Source organism: Sebastes fasciatus, chromosome 24 (assembly GCF_043250625.1).
Source record: "Sebastes fasciatus isolate fSebFas1 chromosome 24, fSebFas1.pri, whole genome shotgun sequence".
Taxonomy (NCBI): domain Eukaryota; kingdom Metazoa; phylum Chordata; class Actinopteri; order Perciformes; family Sebastidae; genus Sebastes; species Sebastes fasciatus.
The window spans coordinates 8,433,848-8,451,460 of NC_133818.1; the positions used below are offsets into that span (position 1 = coordinate 8,433,848).

General features: G+C 43.9%; 2 protein-coding genes across 6 annotated transcripts in view; both read left to right on the forward strand.

The window, feature by feature from the left end:
• LOC141763037 (FERM and PDZ domain-containing protein 4-like) overlaps positions 1-13,273 on the forward strand; it is a 78,823-nt gene extending 65,550 nt beyond the window's left edge. For all 4 annotated transcript variants that reach the window (XM_074627279.1, XM_074627281.1, XM_074627282.1 and 1 more), the window contains 8 exons: positions 1,790-1,909; positions 2,255-2,391; positions 3,289-3,415; positions 5,967-6,056; positions 6,140-6,322; positions 6,420-6,558; positions 6,893-7,897; positions 8,891-13,273. In XM_074627279.1, coding sequence (XP_074483380.1) covers positions 1,790-1,909; positions 2,255-2,391; positions 3,289-3,415; positions 5,967-6,056; positions 6,140-6,322; positions 6,420-6,558; positions 6,893-7,897; positions 8,891-12,246 — 5,157 coding nt within the window. In that variant the 3' untranslated portion in view covers positions 12,247-13,273. The remainder of the gene's footprint in view (positions 1-1,789; positions 1,910-2,254; positions 2,392-3,288; positions 3,416-5,966; positions 6,057-6,139; positions 6,323-6,419; positions 6,559-6,892; positions 7,898-8,890) is intronic.
• A 1,021-nt stretch (positions 13,274-14,294) lies between these two features.
• The window catches only part of LOC141763041 (uncharacterized), a 29,247-nt gene continuing 25,928 nt past the window's right edge, over positions 14,295-17,613 (forward strand). The window contains exons 1-5 of one of the 2 annotated variants that reach the window (XM_074627291.1): positions 14,295-14,895; positions 15,027-15,128; positions 16,515-16,645; positions 16,782-16,943; positions 17,167-17,393. In XM_074627291.1, the coding sequence (XP_074483392.1) occupies positions 14,826-14,895; positions 15,027-15,128; positions 16,515-16,645; positions 16,782-16,943; positions 17,167-17,393 (692 nt within the window). In that variant the 5' untranslated portion in view covers positions 14,295-14,825. The remainder of the gene's footprint in view (positions 14,896-15,026; positions 15,129-16,514; positions 16,646-16,781; positions 16,944-17,166; positions 17,394-17,613) is intronic. The other variant, XM_074627290.1, reaches the window with a different exon arrangement.

Sequence of the window (17,613 nt, forward strand, 5' to 3'; positions counted from 1 at the left end):
TGTCAATCTCGGTGACGGGTGTGGAAAGAGAAGGCTGCTTGAAATAGAAAAATGCACTCCCTCGCCCTTTAAATAATTTATGAAACATAATCAATATTTAAAAGATGATGCTGGTCTTGTGGTTTTGTCCTGAATAAGAAATGGAGTCAAATGCACGGCCAACCACCGCAAGCAAGTCAGTTTGTTCAGGGTTGCCGCTGCTGCAGTACACCGCCGTGTATTTAGCTTGTAAAGTGGTTTGACTCACTAAGTACATGTACTGAAGAACTATGCCGAAGTATAACTTTGAGGTACTTTAGTATTTCCATTTATGCTAGTTTATACAGAGAAATATTGTACTTTTTACTCCACTGTACTGTATCTGTTTGTGTAACTTTCAGAAAATCCTTGCTATTAATGACACCGGTGGCCGTTGAGTGAACTGCACTCGGCATCGTGTTGCTTGTGTACGGGCTCGCACTACGTAGGCGCGAGCGATCGTCTTGGACATCGGCCAAACCAGCGACGTGACATTACATTACAATCATATATCACCGTTACTATCTGTAATGTCCAATCTACATGATACCAAATAGCTTCCCATTTGCAAATGACTTCATCAGCTGAGGTTACAAAGCAAAACCAACCTGAGTCCTTTAAATATAAATCAGTCCACAGGCTGCGATAGGCAAACGAGAAAAAACCACTTCAAAACACCCAAACTATCCCTTTAAGGGCGCTTTCACAAGCCAACTTTTAGTCTGTTTTAATCGGACTCTGGTGCGGTGCGGTTAGGGGCGGTTGTGAACGCAGTAATCGTACTCTGGTGAGGACCAAAACAACCAGCCCGAGACCGCTTGTGAGGTGGTCTCGGACCAAAATGCAGGCTGCCTGTGCGGGCATTTGTTGAGATGGACACAGATAAACGACAGGTTAACACAAGTGGGAGAGGACTGACCTGGACTTGTGCAGAAGTCCGATGTTTGCGTAACATCTCGGCCGAAGAGAACCTCAGAATACACGAAAGTCCACAGAAATAGTCACATTTATAAAGTCCTAAACTGGAGGAGAAGGGATTCATGCACACAGTCGATCAGTCTCGAGCAATATATCAAATTCCACGATTCCCTGCATAGAAGTTGCAGCTCTCTTGACCTCTTGGTCCGCTTTAATTTGTGCACTGTGAAACCAAAGCAGACTAAGTAGAAAACAAACCAAAAATATACATTTCACCCTGATTCGGACCAGCCAAACGGACTACGGCTTGTGAAAGCGCCCTTTTAAGTATATTGTGCCGATAATACCTCCATATGTTTACGTAAGTCACATTTGGACTGCAGGAAATGGATTATATTTTCATCATGGTATTGCTTGTACTGAAAACGAAAATCTATGCATTTCAAGCTGACATATCCTGACTAGTCCCTAGTATGGGTCAAGCTCTTATAACACTGGATCGTACAGTTCCCATAATGCAACTCCACAGTGTCTGCCCCCAGTTGGTAACACAAACGTTCTGTTATAACCACCACCACTGCCACATAGCATTACTATTCTACTGCTGATCTAACTTGTATTACTACTACAATTGTAGTACAGCTTGCTTTCTTCACTTGCACCCAGTATCAGGACTGAAACTAGATGCAAATACGTGTTATGTTATAATGTTACATATACTGCCTTTACACCAAAAATGATTATACTGTAGCACAAACCTGTGTGTTTCTTCACTCTTTCTCTTTATCTGTGCATGTATTAATGCTTCTGCTCATCTATGACCCTCCATCCTTCGTGTCTGTGACCCCCCCAGGTGACCCAGAGGCCCGGCTGTGACAAGATGAAGTGTTTCTTCAGGATCAGCTTCGTGCCCCGGGACCCCGTGGAGCTGCTCCGGAGAGACGCCGTTGCATTTGAATACCTCTACGTACAGGTGACAAAGTTCTCAAAGAAACTCACTCTCTCTATATAAACTACTTGTCTTTAAAATAATAAATTGCTTCCCTACAGGATTCTTTGATAATTAGTCGTGTGTAATAGCCTGAGAGAAGGAAAGCTAATCATCTGTTCATCGTTTTGTGCTTCCGAGTGCGTCATCAGGGACTGGAAACTGCATCCCTTTGACGGAAGCTCGAGCCACAAAGGTTGAGAACAACTTCTCTCAGCTCAGCAGAGATGCGTGAATTGCTTGACGGAGACATGAAATGCACTTCACAAGCCCCGAAAACTTTGGGATTCTTGCGTAACATCGCCTCCCTCTGCTTTTTTTTTGCCGTAGTGCTGTAACGACGTGGTGTTGGAGCGGTTCGGCCCGGAGCTGAAGTACGACGCCGCGCTGCGGTTGGCCGCCCTTCAGATGTACATCCTCACCATGACAACCAGACAGACCCAGAAGGTGTCCCTGAAATACATCCAGTAAGTTTTGTGTGTTTTTGACGCCACCGACGTGATGTGTAATGTTAAACTGTGGTACCGCCTGGAGCTGCTCCATCAATAATGAATAACACAGTGACTTAAGACAGTTTGGCTTTTTCTGCTAAAAAGGTTTTTTTGATGGGTTTACAGACGGATTCATTGTCCTATTTTCCCTCCATCTTCTGCAAAACATAGTTTTCTGGTTGGTTAAACAAATTGCATCATCTAAAGAAATGTCAGCAAGGTCTCCAAACATTGGGCCTCGTGCAAAAACCACAAATCTGATTGTGGCATTCACCGACTTTCTTGTACTTTTCTTTACTTTCTTTAATTTTTTCTTAAAGCTGCAGTCGGTGACTTTGAGCAAATATGATAAAAAGTTATTTTTATAAAACGGTTACTATATCCTGACACTAGTGCATGAGACAAATAATCTGTATAAAAAAACCTTGTTCATCTGTGTCCTCCTGTGCTCCTAATGGCATTTGTAAGATTTTCACTGCGTACACTGGAGGACAGAGGAACATGATTTTTTTTCACAGATTATCTGTCTCATGCACTATTGTCAGGATAGTGACAGTTTAATAAAAATAACTTCTTATCATATTTGCTTAAAGTTACCAACTGCAGCTTTCAGCCCAGCAACTTATAGAGTCCAGTAGTTGTTGGGAATATTCTCTCTCATATTGCATTGTAAACAAGGTTTATTGCAGAAGCACTTTCTCCAAAGAAAGCTCCGCTCCTGAAAGTCAATTCATTCTGTAACTGACAGCTTGTCAGAGAGTAAACATCATCCGATTTCTAGCTTTTGACTGCAAGTATTTAACCCAGGTCTGGTAGAAGTTGTTTTTTTGTTTCCTAAAAGTGACTTTATGAAATCAATCTCCTCTAAAACAGGAAGGAGTGGGGCCTGCCGCTGTTCCTGCCTCCCGTCGTGCTGTCCAGCATGAAGGAGAAAAACATCAAGAAGGCTCTGACACACATCCTCAAAACCAACCAGAACCTCGTGCCTCCGGGGAAAAAAGTAAGCAGCTCCCTTTTGTCTTTCTTCGCCCTTGTTAATAAACTCCTGACACACATGTGCGCCAACACATTCTGTTTCCTGACGCAATATCCCAAAATAGCATCGCCGCCGTGCTCAACCTTGCAAAGGTTCTCACCCTTGTTAACCTCAGACCCTTAGTGGAGCCAGTTCTTGAATGCTAATGCGGATAACAAGCCTTGTCAAACCGTGTGCATGATAATATATTCATATCCACACACACACGGTCGGGGGCCGCCGCTCCAACTTCAGCTCAACTTTTTTAGCTCCTTTGTGAAACTGTTTTAATTCTGTAACGCCCAGATTTACTTTGACACGTACAAATCAGCAGCACGCCGTAACAAGATCAACCCGTGCAACAGTTTCGACTTAAGCGAGTGATTTACTATCGGCTGTCATGCAAATAAGGTTAGCTGCAAGTGCAGTTATCAGTGCACAAAAAAAATATTGTACTGTGATTAAAAACGCATCTGTGAGGCACAACGTTGCACTCGTGCTGCCATAAATACTCACGAGAGCATCAAATATGTATTAATCCTGGGTGAACGTTATGGCTCCTTGCTTCTAAGAACTACAGTGTTTTTTAGGAAATTACTTAGCCTTTTTTTTTAATCTGAGACTTTATATTTTTGACTTATTTTTAAAGATATATATCATCAGTAGTGATGAATGAGCTTGGGGCCACAGGGAAGTAGGAAGTAGGAATATACTGAGATAAAAACACAAAACACATTACTGGTTTGGCGCTTTTTTATTGGATTTGTTACAATAAGAAAAATATAGAAGAATATGTTGTCAGATATTTAGTACGGAAGCCACTGAGTTAATTATCTCAAGATAACGAGATAATTAACTCAGTATCACAAGATAACAAAGGGCTGTTAACACTTTTTTTGGTAACACTTTATAATAACAATTTATAAATGGCAAATTGGTTATTTGGTCATTGTGTTAGTAGTTATTTTACTTTTAACAAACAACAAAATAATAATTAATAATGTCTACTAATTATTCTAATTATTAGTAATTCTAATTTATGTTATTGTTGCACGCATTATAACATTTTATATTTTTCTTTTATTTATTATTTATATTTATTATTTATTTGTATTTTATATATATATATACTGTATATGAAATACAAATACAAATAAATAATACCTTGTAAAATGGTTAATAAATACTTAGTAAAGCTTCTATAAACATTATTTAGATAGTTAATACTCTGTATTATTATCAGTTAATTAATTAATTAATTTATTTCCAATTAATTTGTTTTTGAATTATGTAATTTCTTTCCTAATAATTTCCAATGCATATCTTTAAAACCAATAAAAAATTTGATCACACAAAAAAATGCACGTTTAAAACGGGTGACAGGAAATTAAATTATATATATATTCCGAAAGTAATTTCCGAGGTATGCCGTCTCCGAGCCACGAAGCGTTCACTGAAGCTGAACGTATGGGCAGCATCACTCATCAGCAAACTAATTAGCATTGCTCCGTGTCCAACTTAATCTACCTAACACAGCTTCATGTAGTGGATGAAGGAATGTAGCTCACACCTGGACCCTATATATGTGTGTGTGTATAATGTCTATAAAATGTCAGGCGTACTGGAGGGATATTGATCTCTTCCCTCCAAGCCTCAAGCAGCACGACGTGCCGGCTAATCATTTGCATTCACAGTGTGACGGTTGATATCCTCTCTACTCATTAGTGAGAAATACGGCCGAGGAACACCAACGAACCGACGTGCGATTTCAAAAACATTGACGCACCAAATTAGCTTTCTCATTACGGCCTCGAAGTCATCACTCGGCGCTTACGAAAAGAGGCTGCTCGCTCAGTTCTGTGAGCAAGAATTTCATGAAAACAAAATTATTTTTTAATGGAGACGTGTGGCAAGGTCAGATGTCCCATTAGCCTTTTGTTTCTAATACTGACGGTCATCTTAAATTCAGGTGCAACATCAGGAGAATGCACAACAGATAAAATAAGTCTCTATGATGCAACATGATGCAACATGCCAGTTGCATACAAAAAATTAAATAAAAATAAAAATATATATATATATATTTTTTTATTTATTTATTATAAAATAAAATAAAAAATGTAATTAAAAATGTAATTTATGTATGTATTTATTTGTAAATAAATACATGTTTATTTTATTTATTTATTTATTAATTTATTTATTTATTTATTAATTTATTCATTCATTTATTTATTGATTTATTTATTTATTCATTAATACAATACATAATCTGCTCTGTATAGATGTGCTTTCAAGTTTGAGCCTAAATGGCCGGAGAGGCACACATCCAACCCATAGTTGGGAGTACTGCAGTGGAGCAGCGCTGCAGAGTCTGATCAGATTTAAATGACATGAAGGGATGTAATGGAAAATCAGTGGTCTAGATCAAAATGGCTTGAATTGCTTTACATCCTGGCATTAGAAGACAAATGCATCTGTTCAGGTTAATGTGATTTCAGATGCTTACTAATGCATTTCTCTTCTCTCTGTGCAGCTGACTGCTTTGCAGGCCAAGGTGCATTACCTGAGGTACCTCAGCGAACTCCGACTGTACGGAGGGAGGGAGTTCAAATCAATACTTTTGGTACGGCCATTAGATCTGGAAAGGTTTTGTAAAAGTTTGAAAACTTTGCTTGACTTTCAACTGTCATACACTACTTCCTGTAGCAAGGGGAGAAGCAGACAGAGGTGATGCTGTTAGTGGGCCCGCGGTACGGCATCAGTCATGTCATCAACACCCGGACCAACCTGGTGGCCCTGCTGGCCGACTTCAGCCACGTCAACCGCATCGAGATCCTCACAGAGGACGACACCAACGTCCGGCTGGAGCTGCATGTTCTGGACGTCAGGGTGAGAGCAGCTCTGTCTGAAAATAGAACATTATTTTGCTCTACACAAATGAAAGCATCTGTTGTTTTTCCCCTTTCCTTCTTTTTTTTTCTCACAGCCCATCACACTGATCATGGAGTCTAGTGATGCAATGAACCTGGCCTGTCTAACAGCAGGCTACTACCGCCTCCTAGTGGACTCGAGGAGGTCTATCTTCAGCATGCCACACTGCAATAGCACCGGAGGGGATGACACTAGTGAGTTCAGAATAGTGTGGATTTAAAATATAAAATTTGGATTAGTTTATACAAAAATGCAATTTCAAGAAGTTCATTTGGGAGAGAAAATGTGTGTTTTGCAGCACAGTTTTACTCGTGAATGTTGTAGAAATGAGTGGCAAGATCTTTGTCCTGGCAGAACACTTCATATGAAACCATTAAAAATACAAATGCTTAAAAATGTATGCTTTCCAGTGCAGCATAAAAACCTCAAAAGTCTTGAAACGGAGCACTCAAAAGCCACTTTAAAAATTGAATCGATATAATAAAAAACACATAAAATAGTAAGACCTTGTATTGCTGCTGTCTGCAGGTCAGGATCGTGTCCTGGAGTGGCCGTACAGCACATCGTTGGGGGACAGCGAGGAGCCGTCGCCACACCAGGGAGAAGTCTACAACAGGGACTCTGAGTATTCAGACAACGGGCAGAGAGAAAACAGCATCTCCCCTTACTTCCACGAACCCCAAAACCCCGACAGAGACATTGGGGCGCGGAGAAGTCCAGTGCCCCCTCCTCTTCCTCCCGCTACCAGACACAAACCTCAAGACTCGCCTCGGAGCGCCAAAGTGTCATTTATTTTCGGGGGAGACCCGCCCTTGAACAGGCCTAAAGGCTACGAACGACTGTTAGAGAGCCCCGAGGTGCCCGAGCACAGACCGCCCTACTTGCACAACAACACAGACTTCCGGCCGCAGGACAGGGTGCCGTTTCAGTTCAGCGGCCTGACGCACGTCTATAGTAACATTATAACCGAGGAAGGTGGCGAGGAGCCGCTGCTGAGGGATCTGTTTTTACGCGACACGACGGACGACGCAGAGGACGACGACGACGCTTCCTGCGAAGAAGACTCCACTGGAGGGACGCCGGTGTGTGACGACAGAGGAGGCGGAGGTGAGAACTGTGGCAACCAGGGAGGAGGGTTAGCCACAGCCTCCTTCCTCACATTTTCCAGTTCCACCGACGACATCATAGACCTGACGTCGCTGCCTCCCCCCGAAGGGGACGACAGCGTCGACGACGAAGAAGACGACACGCTGCTGGAGACACTCAACCTCGCGATCGCGGCTCCACCGCCGGGTTTTCGGGACAGCCCGGACAATGACACGGCACCCGAGGGAAGGCCGCTAAGCACACGAGACAATGACGATATCCCGGTGTCGTTAATTGACGCCGTTCCAACGCACGGGGAGGGAGAAGGGAGCAGAGGAGGGGAGAGGAGGCTGGAGAACGCCGTCATGAATACTCTACAGGCAATAGAGGCTCTCTCTGTCTCTGAACAGAGGCCTCCACCGCCGCCACCCCACAGTCACCATCCAGGTCTGTTGAATCCAAGTACAGTAATATTTCATCACCATCATTTCTGTCTTTGTTTTTCATACCTCTTTAGTCACCTTGACTCCCCATATAAATCCTGTGTCTCTGTATATAAAGATGGATGGAATGACAGCTCCCCAAAAGTGAAGCCAAAACATCTTGATCGCCCCCTGGTGGCTGAATGAAGTATAGGTCATAAACAACCTCCTCTATGTTAGTGGATGGGACATGGGCCAAACTAAAAAGTCAAAGTACACGTCAAATAAATCTTTCCCAAACACGGTGTCTGTCATTTTAGGTAGTTCTTATCACGCTGATGTATATTCAAGTGTTCATTTTTTTGATAAATTTGGTTTTAATTAGTTATTTGATGCTCTAAAAAGGGGCTGAGACGTCATGATTGACAGTTGGTCTGAATGAAGTAGTAGTGGAGCTGGAGACTTGGGAATTGTACAAGAGACTTTAATATCTATTAGTATCCGGGATATTTTGGCTTCACTTTTATACAATGGGAGGAAGTGCAGAAGCATCATCCATCTATATAGAGTCTATGGTCTTCAGTCTCTCTCATTTGATATCATTTAGGCCACCAAAAATGTTTGGGATTTAATTTATTTATGTGAGTTTTATCAAAGAAATGTTGAACATTATTGTGTGGTAATCATTTGCTCTTTTTGTAGTTATTTTTTTTAGTTTTCTCTCTACCATTTAGCTTTAATTCTCTGCGACCTCTTGCCCCCTCTGAGTTAGCAAACTCCCAAAACACACCCATGACACCAGAACAGATTTGTATAATTAAATTTTCAAATTAAAATGTATTTGTCTAGCACCTTATCATACAAAAGCAACAAAAAAAGAACAGATACAAACAAGCGTATTGTACAATTGCAGCGTGTTTGTACCTTCTTAATTGAAAATATGTTCATAGCTCTGTGTCAGCAGCTAGTTTAGTTAGCTTAATGACCCATATTTAACTTTGCATCTCTTATCTTCTAGGTGTTTACTCGTCTCGAGGCTTCAGCCCACAGTCGTCCTCAGATTCTGGCAACGAGACCAACTCCTCAGAGATGACTGAAATCTCTGATCTGGCCGCCTCTCACAGGCTCCATGAGAGCCACATGCGTCTTCTAGTTGCCACGAGGGAAGGCTACCAACCTTTACTTGAGGAGAAAACAGAATTCCCCGTCTCGCCCAGCACAGTAGGAACGACACAGAAGAAACCCCGCAGTCCATCGCGGCACCTTCAGCCTCCGGCGGTTCCTCCGAGACGGAGCCCCCTATTGGAAGCCGCATCATCGGGGCTGGACACCTTGGCGGCGAGGACCCAGGCTAATCTCTCGGCCACTCTCCAGCGCCCGAGTTCCACCACGCCGGGAGGCAAGCATCACAAAAAGTCTGCAGACTCCAGCGGGAAGTACAACACCTTCAGCACAAGGGAAAGACATCGAGGTGAGAGCGGCAGGCTCCGCGGGCATCTTGAGTTGGACCAGCGCACTTCGTTCTGTGAGCGGGGGGAAAGTCAAGGAAGACAGAATTCTTTTTTAGAAGAAAATTCTGCAGCCGAGGGCGTCGCGATGAACAGCCTCCCCCGTGAGCATCACAGAATCCCCCGCCCTCCCTCCGCTACCGCTGACCACCTTGTCAACTTGGGGGACTGTGGTGCAGATAATGGTGCTGCAGCTGTTGAGCAAGATGAGCATTTAGTCGTTGCATCATTAATGTCCCCGGCCAAAAAATCCAGATCAGGGGCATCCGACCAAGGATCGGACATACAAAGTGAGCATCCGCCAATTTCTAGACAGCAGAGCGTCGCACGGTTGTGCGAGTACCATCTAGCGAAGCGGATTTCAAATTTGCAAGGAGAAGCCCACAGCTCGCTACAGGGCTCTCTGTGCTCGTCGCTGGATGCCGGCGGCAGCACGAACAGTAGCGCCTGCGCCACGCCAACTGACTCGCCGCTCGGCCCCAGTGCGGTTGAATCAAAACACCACCATTTGCAACGGCACCCGCTTTCTAACTCCTCCTCCTCGTTACTCAGGGTGCTAAACTATGAAGAGAGCAAACCCGGAATCCCTCGCGGCGCCCCGAACCAGAGCACTCAGGGAAAAGACCTCCACCCTCACGCGGACCCTGCACTCCTTCGGAAAATGCTGCCCAACATTCACCCTCCCGCTGCCGGGGCTGAACCCGGCCGCCCCTCCTCGGCCACGCCGTCTACTAAGCATAAAGAGACCACAGGTACTGGGAGCAAGAGGCCCCACAATGATGTGCATGCTAAGCAACAGGCCTGTTTTAAGGGGCTGAACCAGAAGGAAGGCAGCGAGGCCTACAGACAACTGATTAACTATCTAACAGTCAGCCAGATGCATCAGGGAGGGAAGCTGCACAGTGCAGGCATGGGAGGGGCGGTAAAAAAGGACACTAGGCGCTTTATCACTAGCAACCCTCAGCTTGTCGAAATGGTTAAGAATAGGGGGAACACCATAGCTCGCTGCCCGTGTATGCCTTCCTCCATGTCATCCCCATTCCTCAGCCCAAATTTAGTAACCCCCAACGCGACCGCCATGCAGCAGGCGAATCAAAACCCACAGTCGTACCATTCCGCCACACTTCCTGCCAAACTCAAGAGAAGCCCCGACGTGCATGCTCAGAAGCCGAACGACAATATAGATTTCAGGCCGGCTACTACCGAGAGGAGAAGCTCCTTCTCGGGCCTGGAGAGTGAACTAGAGCAGAGCGGTATGGACCCAGAGCACTTCATGTCGCTGTATAAGAGAGAGGGCTGTATCAGTCGCGATGGGGGATTCGTTGCAGGTGGAAACCGCGAGGGTGGGGGTACCACTAACCGTCCCCCGCCTCGGTCAAGAAGCCAACCTAGTAGCAGCACCGAGGACTGGTTCAGATCAGACCCGAGAGCAAAGCATGCAGTTCGTCAGTCGCCTCATTCTCGTCCTAACGATTCTCTTTGTTTCTCTGCTGCCCCCAGTGTGAGTGGCCAACGGGCAGACCTCAACACCATCTCACTAGGAAGGGGGGACCACCCTTCTGCTTTTATCAGGCAGACATCTGCTGGCACTAGGGCTTGCGTTACATCTCCAACTCCCAACCCACTATCTCCTCCTCCACCACCTCCCCCACCACCTCCTTTGTGTCTTCCCTCGCAAGCCAACGCAAGCTCCAGCAACTCAGGATGCACCCAGGATACCATCCATTCCGTCCAGTCCCGGCAGAACCACATTCAGGCCCTCATCCCAACCCTACCGCAGACAGACCCCTTCTGCAATAGCCTGCAACGTGGCCGGGAGCTCAAACGCAGCTCCAGCAACGTAACCGCCAGTTCCGGGAGCGTGGAGGTTCAGTTCGACAAGCCCACTCGGAGCCGGAGCCAGCAGCCCTTGGTACCGTCCGTGCCCCAACAAGGTGACACCAAAGTCCAGCGGAGGCCGACGAGGAAGCGGCTCTCCAAGAGCTACTCCCAAGGCTCCGTGTCCTCCCACACGTGCTGGTCTACGGGCAGCAGGATAGACAGCAGGAGGGCGTCTGTGGCGTTTCCGTTGCAGAAAGACGCCAAACACATGAAGGGCTCTCAAAAACTGGACACCAGTCCCTGGAGATGCAACGGGCCTTTCAGCTACTGTTTCTTTAAACGTAAGAGTGAGGGAGAAGAGGATGAGATTGAGTGGGAGAGGCCAAGACGAAGTCGTTGTGGGAACGATATTGATAACGCCGCCGCGTCCGCCATGTTGCCCTGTGGCTCAGCAATGGATTTAGCTGGGGAGCAGCTGTACGGGGAGGTCCTCAACAACATGAGCTTTAGCGACCGCCTCGCGCGAATCAACGCGCTCAAGGACCGCATGTACGGCTTCCCTTCCGGCTTCGTCGACGTCCGCCGCGACGCCAGCGAGCTCATCGCGCTGGTGCGATCCAGCGTAGGGCGCTGCGACCGCGGACCCCAGATGCCACTCCAGGACGTATCCCAGTACAAGACGCTCCTCGCCGTCGAGTCGAAAGAATTAGGCCGGGCGTGCCGGAGGATGGCGCAGGCCCACACCAGTCCCGACGAGATGCTCCTCGCTGTGACTTGTAGCTTCCAGGTGCTCTGCTGCCTCTGCGAAGCTTGCATGTGTCTGGTCAGGGGGCTCGGAGCGTCGGCCCCGCACCAGCAGAGAGAGGTCGTGGCGAAGGTCGACGAGGTCGTTATGAACTACATATGTTTGCTCAAGGCGGCCGAGACTGCCACCGTGGGAGCGCCAGGGGAGCACAGCGTGAAAGCCCTGGTCCGCCACTCCAGCACCATGTCGGCGATTGCTAACGCACTCACCCGCTCCCTTAAAACGCTGCTTAGCAAGTAGAGGCTACTCCTTATGCTTTATAGTGTGGCCTACGCAGTCAGTAGAAGTCTGTCTTTAAGCATCTTATTTTTGGTTCTGCTGGATATATTTTTCATATAAGGTCCATATCAAAATAAAGTGTAAGATTAGTTGACTTAAAATTAAAGTTAAACTGAAAAACAATGAGTACGATGCTGAAAGGCAGTCCTGTCTGACTGCACTTGCTTTTTTCTGATGACAATATTGTAATGTATATTTACAAAGCCATACTGTCACAGACCTTTGTAATAAATGTACCTAATAGATACCCTTTTACCTGTGCATTATGTAACTTATTTAAAATAAATGTATATAATGTACATAAATATAATTATATTATTTGCCGTAGCAGTGTTCAGCTTAATTAGCTCTAATATTGTACAGGGCTGGGGTGAATTCACTTTCAGTTCAATCAGTTCATTAAGTGCAGTTTTACTACAGATATTTATAATTAACCTGTAGAAATGTAAGTAAAAATGTATCACTGTCAGCAACAATTTCCTCACTGGACTATCATTTTATTCACACGGTTCAACCTATTAGGTTGAATTTCCGAATGACTGTGTAAAAGTGAACTGACTGTTTTTTTTTGTGAAGACGAGAGGAAGATTTGTTAGAGATGTTGAAAATACAGGGACACCATTTACCACTGCTTCATAATATATCACATAGATTATTTTCAGATAAGAATAATAAACCGTAAATAATAAAGTATTCCCTCAAAAAATGCATATATTAGACTATAATAATATGTTAATATTGACAATTTAGAATTTTTATTTATTACGAAATATGTCAGATTGACCACTGTGTTAATTCAATATTTTTTCAGTTTATGTGTTTTATTATCATCTGTTTTTGGAATACGTTCTGTGCTTGAATGATTTATTATTCCACACTATGTATCAAGATGCAATTATGTCTCTTGAGAAGAAATTAAATTCCTGTTTGTTTTTTTTGTTTGTTTTTTCAATAATCCACCAACCTATTAAAAAACATTTTACAGATATGTTTGGGTCTTTTACCTTGTGTCTCTTGGTTTGATGTTCTGAGCGTCAATTTATCTTAGATTAAATATACAACAGCCAATAATGTCCATTTCATAAAACTACTGTCTGCTTACATCAAAGCTCTCGTGTCAATATATGATGCATTTTGCAGAAGCATATATTTTGATAATATTCATACAAACATAACCGGTTATGACGCTGTTAATGTTAAAATAAAAGACACTTTGTTAACGAACCATCTGCTTTTCAAACTGAATGCAACTTGCACATATATTTTAATTTTTTTTTTCTTTTGTCATATTTTTATCTAGCTCCAGATATTTTTTTTATTTGTTAATTTTTTTTATTTGATTAAAAACAAATGTATCTGTTTTTCCACACTAACTGACCATGAAGTTGGAGGAGTCCATTTATTCATAGATTAATAAATCAATTTGTATACAAATTCATTAACGGCTATTTTTATTGTGCAATTAGTTATTAATCAATTAAATGCTTTATTACTATTTACGTGACTCTTGTGGCCCTCCATATGTTAGAAGTGGGAACCTCTGTCAGATTTCCTTTACAGAAATAAACAAAACATTCATTTTGGACCCACCAATCATAATTGTTTTCAGGAAAAGCCATACTTTTATTTTATTTTATATATATATATATATATATATATATCAGTGTGTTTCTTCTCGTTTTAAAGCTTTTTATGTAGACGAATATTTATAAATATATATGTATATATATGTATACATATATATATATATATGTATACATATATATATATATGTACATATATATACATATATATGTACATATATATATATATACATATGTATATATATATATATACATATATATATATATACATATATGTATATATATATATATGTATATATATAATCTTCCCCCCCAAGCAGCAGCAGCAGAGTAGATGTAGGGCGAGGATCCAGCCTGCCACCTCATTTGCATATTGGGCGCCTGGTTCTACACATGCTGTGACGTTCAGCCAATCAGATCAACGCATTCACCAAAACCACGCCCGCGCGGCAACTCAGTGTGTCGCGCGCCTCATCAGCATTGTACTCTCGGTAGTTGGTGATAGTGGTGCTGCAACGGACAAAAGTTGTCAGTTGCTCCTCTACCTCTAGTTTTTGTAGCATTTAGTTAAATTAAAGCTCGGTTTGTCGTCGCGGTGGATGTCAGGGAGTTAGAAAGCTGCATTGACGCCGTTAAAGGAGCTGCGGAGTTCACAAACTAGCGTTAAAACCGTGGAAAAGTTAAGCGTTGGTGGTGGGACAGTTGGGGTTTAAAGTTCACCAGCTGAAGCCAATTACCGTTAAAACCGGTAACTACCGTTGAAAAGTTAACCGTTAGTGGGGGAACCGTTGGGTTTAAAATTCACCAGCTGAAGCCAACAAACCGTTAACTAGCGTTCGAAAAGTTAACCGTTAGTGGAGGGAACGTTGAGATTTAAAAGTTGAGCTAACAGTTAGCATCACTAGCTAACTTAGCAGCTAGTTAGCTTCACATCTTAAACAGTTTAGTTTCCTCACAATGGAAGAAGCTGTGTGTCAACCACGACGTGCCCTGATGGAGATACCTGCTCCACAGCCCAAAATAGCAGGTAAAGTGTTAAATAATGACTTTTAAAATGAAGTTAACTAACTTTATCTAGTATGCTAGTGTTGTCACATGTTGCTGTGTGTAGTTAATAACATTATATGAGGTGTTAACTGTGGTTATGTGTGTTTACAGCTCGGATGAGGAGGTCCTATCTGGAGATACTGAGTGCTCGTCTGACTCCTTCTCTTCCAAGAGGGAGAAACACAGCTGCAAACACAAAGAGAGGTCACTCATGTGAGTATAGAGATGAGCTGGTATCACCTGTAAGGTTAATGTGTGGTTGGGTGTTAGATGACTTTATAGGAGGCAAAATGGAAAGAGAAACTGGGTATGATAATGGAAAGACTGGTGTTTCCCTTTGCCATTCATTGTTAGGAAATCTAACAGCAAAAGGCACCCAAGATAGTATTGAATCTGGAGATGGGTGCCCTAAAAACCATATAATACACTTGTCAACAGCATTAATGTGTGCAAAAGCTCTTTAAATATGAAGTGGTGAACCAATACTGTGTTATCTAATGAGGGGGTGAACAATACAACAGTTTTACCACGAGTATGATGCCAACAGGAGCCAGTGTGTTCATGTATTTTATAGAGAGATGGCACTAGGGAATGAAATAAGCGCCACCTGCCAAATACAGGGTAAATGTTGGCTGTAGCAAGTAACATTTTCAGGTCACCTGCCACCATGCCAGACAGGTTTTCCTTATATTAAGAGTTGAGGCGGAGGTAGCGCTGCAGCAGCTGCCATCTTTCACGCTGTTACGGCGTTCTTCTTCTTCCTTCATTTCACGGCAGATGAGAACACTTGTAAGCGTATACTGCCCCCATTAGATCCGGAAGAATCGCATCTCCAGTACCTCCGCTCCGTTACCAAATGACCATTACAGGCATCGTTCGGTACTGAAGAAAACGAGTACCGTCACATTTTTAGAATTTTGGTACGGAGTTGGTACCGAAGTATCGGTTCTCGTGACATCCCTAATTGGGTGACCAGGTGTCTCACTTTACGAGGCACTGCACAGCATTTTTATCCCTCGTCTCACGTCCCACATATTGAGACGATGTCCCACATTTTCATTTGGCTCTAGTTCTCAAAAGTGAAACTGCTGCAGGAGAGACGCTTTTCTAAAAATCTTGGCTTTTATCCAAAGGCTGTGAAGAAAGTAGGGAAGACTGTCATCACGGGGCTTTGTTTGCTGTCACACTGCGCACACGTGGGTCAAGTGCAGGTTAACCTTTCACCTTCTTTGCAACAAATTGCGAGTCACCGCAAAGTCACAAGCTACAGATTTAGGCGGAATATGATGGAAACTACCACAAAGAAAAGGAAGAGCAGCGACAACAAAGAGTGTGAAACTCCTTTATAAGTATTTATAAGTTCAGTTATTTGTGAAATTTGCCAGTTATTGTTAAATTGCACACAGGGGGAATACGACATGACGCGACACAGTTCATGTGAGTCTCAAGAAATGTGCGACTCAAAAAGAGATGTGCCGATGACTAGTCCCATTTACGTTAGTTCCTGGGAATGCAACTCTCCCAGTGATTATTGACTTTCCCCTGCCCTTGTTTGCTGTCGCCTGTCACTGTTCTAATCATATCCCTTTTGTTTTGCAGTGGACCTGTCCATCGGCGGGCTGTGGAGTGGGAGGCTAGAGGAGCAGTGTGACAAGATGGATGAGCACCACACCCCTCTCACCAAACAGCAGCTCGTACAGCTAATCAGATCCCTCATCTTAGTTGAACAGGTATCCATCCAGGCCATTTCACATTAATGAGATAAGATGAGATATTTTTCATCCCAAGCAGGATTTTAGTAGCCAAGATGTAAAATATAACAGTACAAGCCATATCTGAATTACGATGTGTTTCATTGCATCCTAGAGCCTAGAGCCCAGGGTCCTAGCGTCCGACCTGAAGTACCTCCAGGACGACCTGCAACTAAAGAAAGCCAACGTGTACAGGTCCATACCCTACTCGCGGCTCGGCTCCAACAGGGACGCTCACTGCTACAGGAAGGCGTATCCTCACTTAGTCGCGTTCAAAGTGAGTACATGTTTGTGTAAACGATGACACTTTTTGGAACCCTGCAGGTTTAATGTTACTTGTTTACTGTCCAATTCTCATTTGCAGGGAAGTGATGTTTTATTTTAGACTTTTAAAAGGAGCCGTTGGCTGTTTGAGCACACCCCTTCAAACTGCTCCATATGTTACCTGGCTCTGGGTGCTTCATTGTGTCGTCCTAAGCCTCCTTATCCTCCCCCCTCAGGTTTCGTGTCAGGAGTGGGGCCAAGTTCTCCTGAGGAACAAAGAGTGGGACGCCGCGTTGGAGCACACACTAATGGCGTGGCGCTACACCAGCGAGTTGCCGCAGTGGGACACGGCGAACCACAACGCTCTCCGAGAACAGTGTTACAGCATTTTGGCAGCTCACAGCGTCACCGCTCTCCAGCACTACCACCCTGAACCCAACAGAGGACGCGAGCTGCTCAGAAGGTTAGTTTTTAAGGCCTGTGAACAGCCCACATACAGATCCTAAGCAATACTTGGACTGTCCTTGACTAAAGAAATTCTCAGTCAAGGACAGTCCTGACCTCCACAGATAGCTAGCTCAAAGGTGTTTACTTCTTAATTTAAGTTATTTGCTTTTATCTTACATGCAGCAGGCGCCTAGTTCAGAAAAATTCAGAGGTGCACGACCAAGCGCTGTGACAGC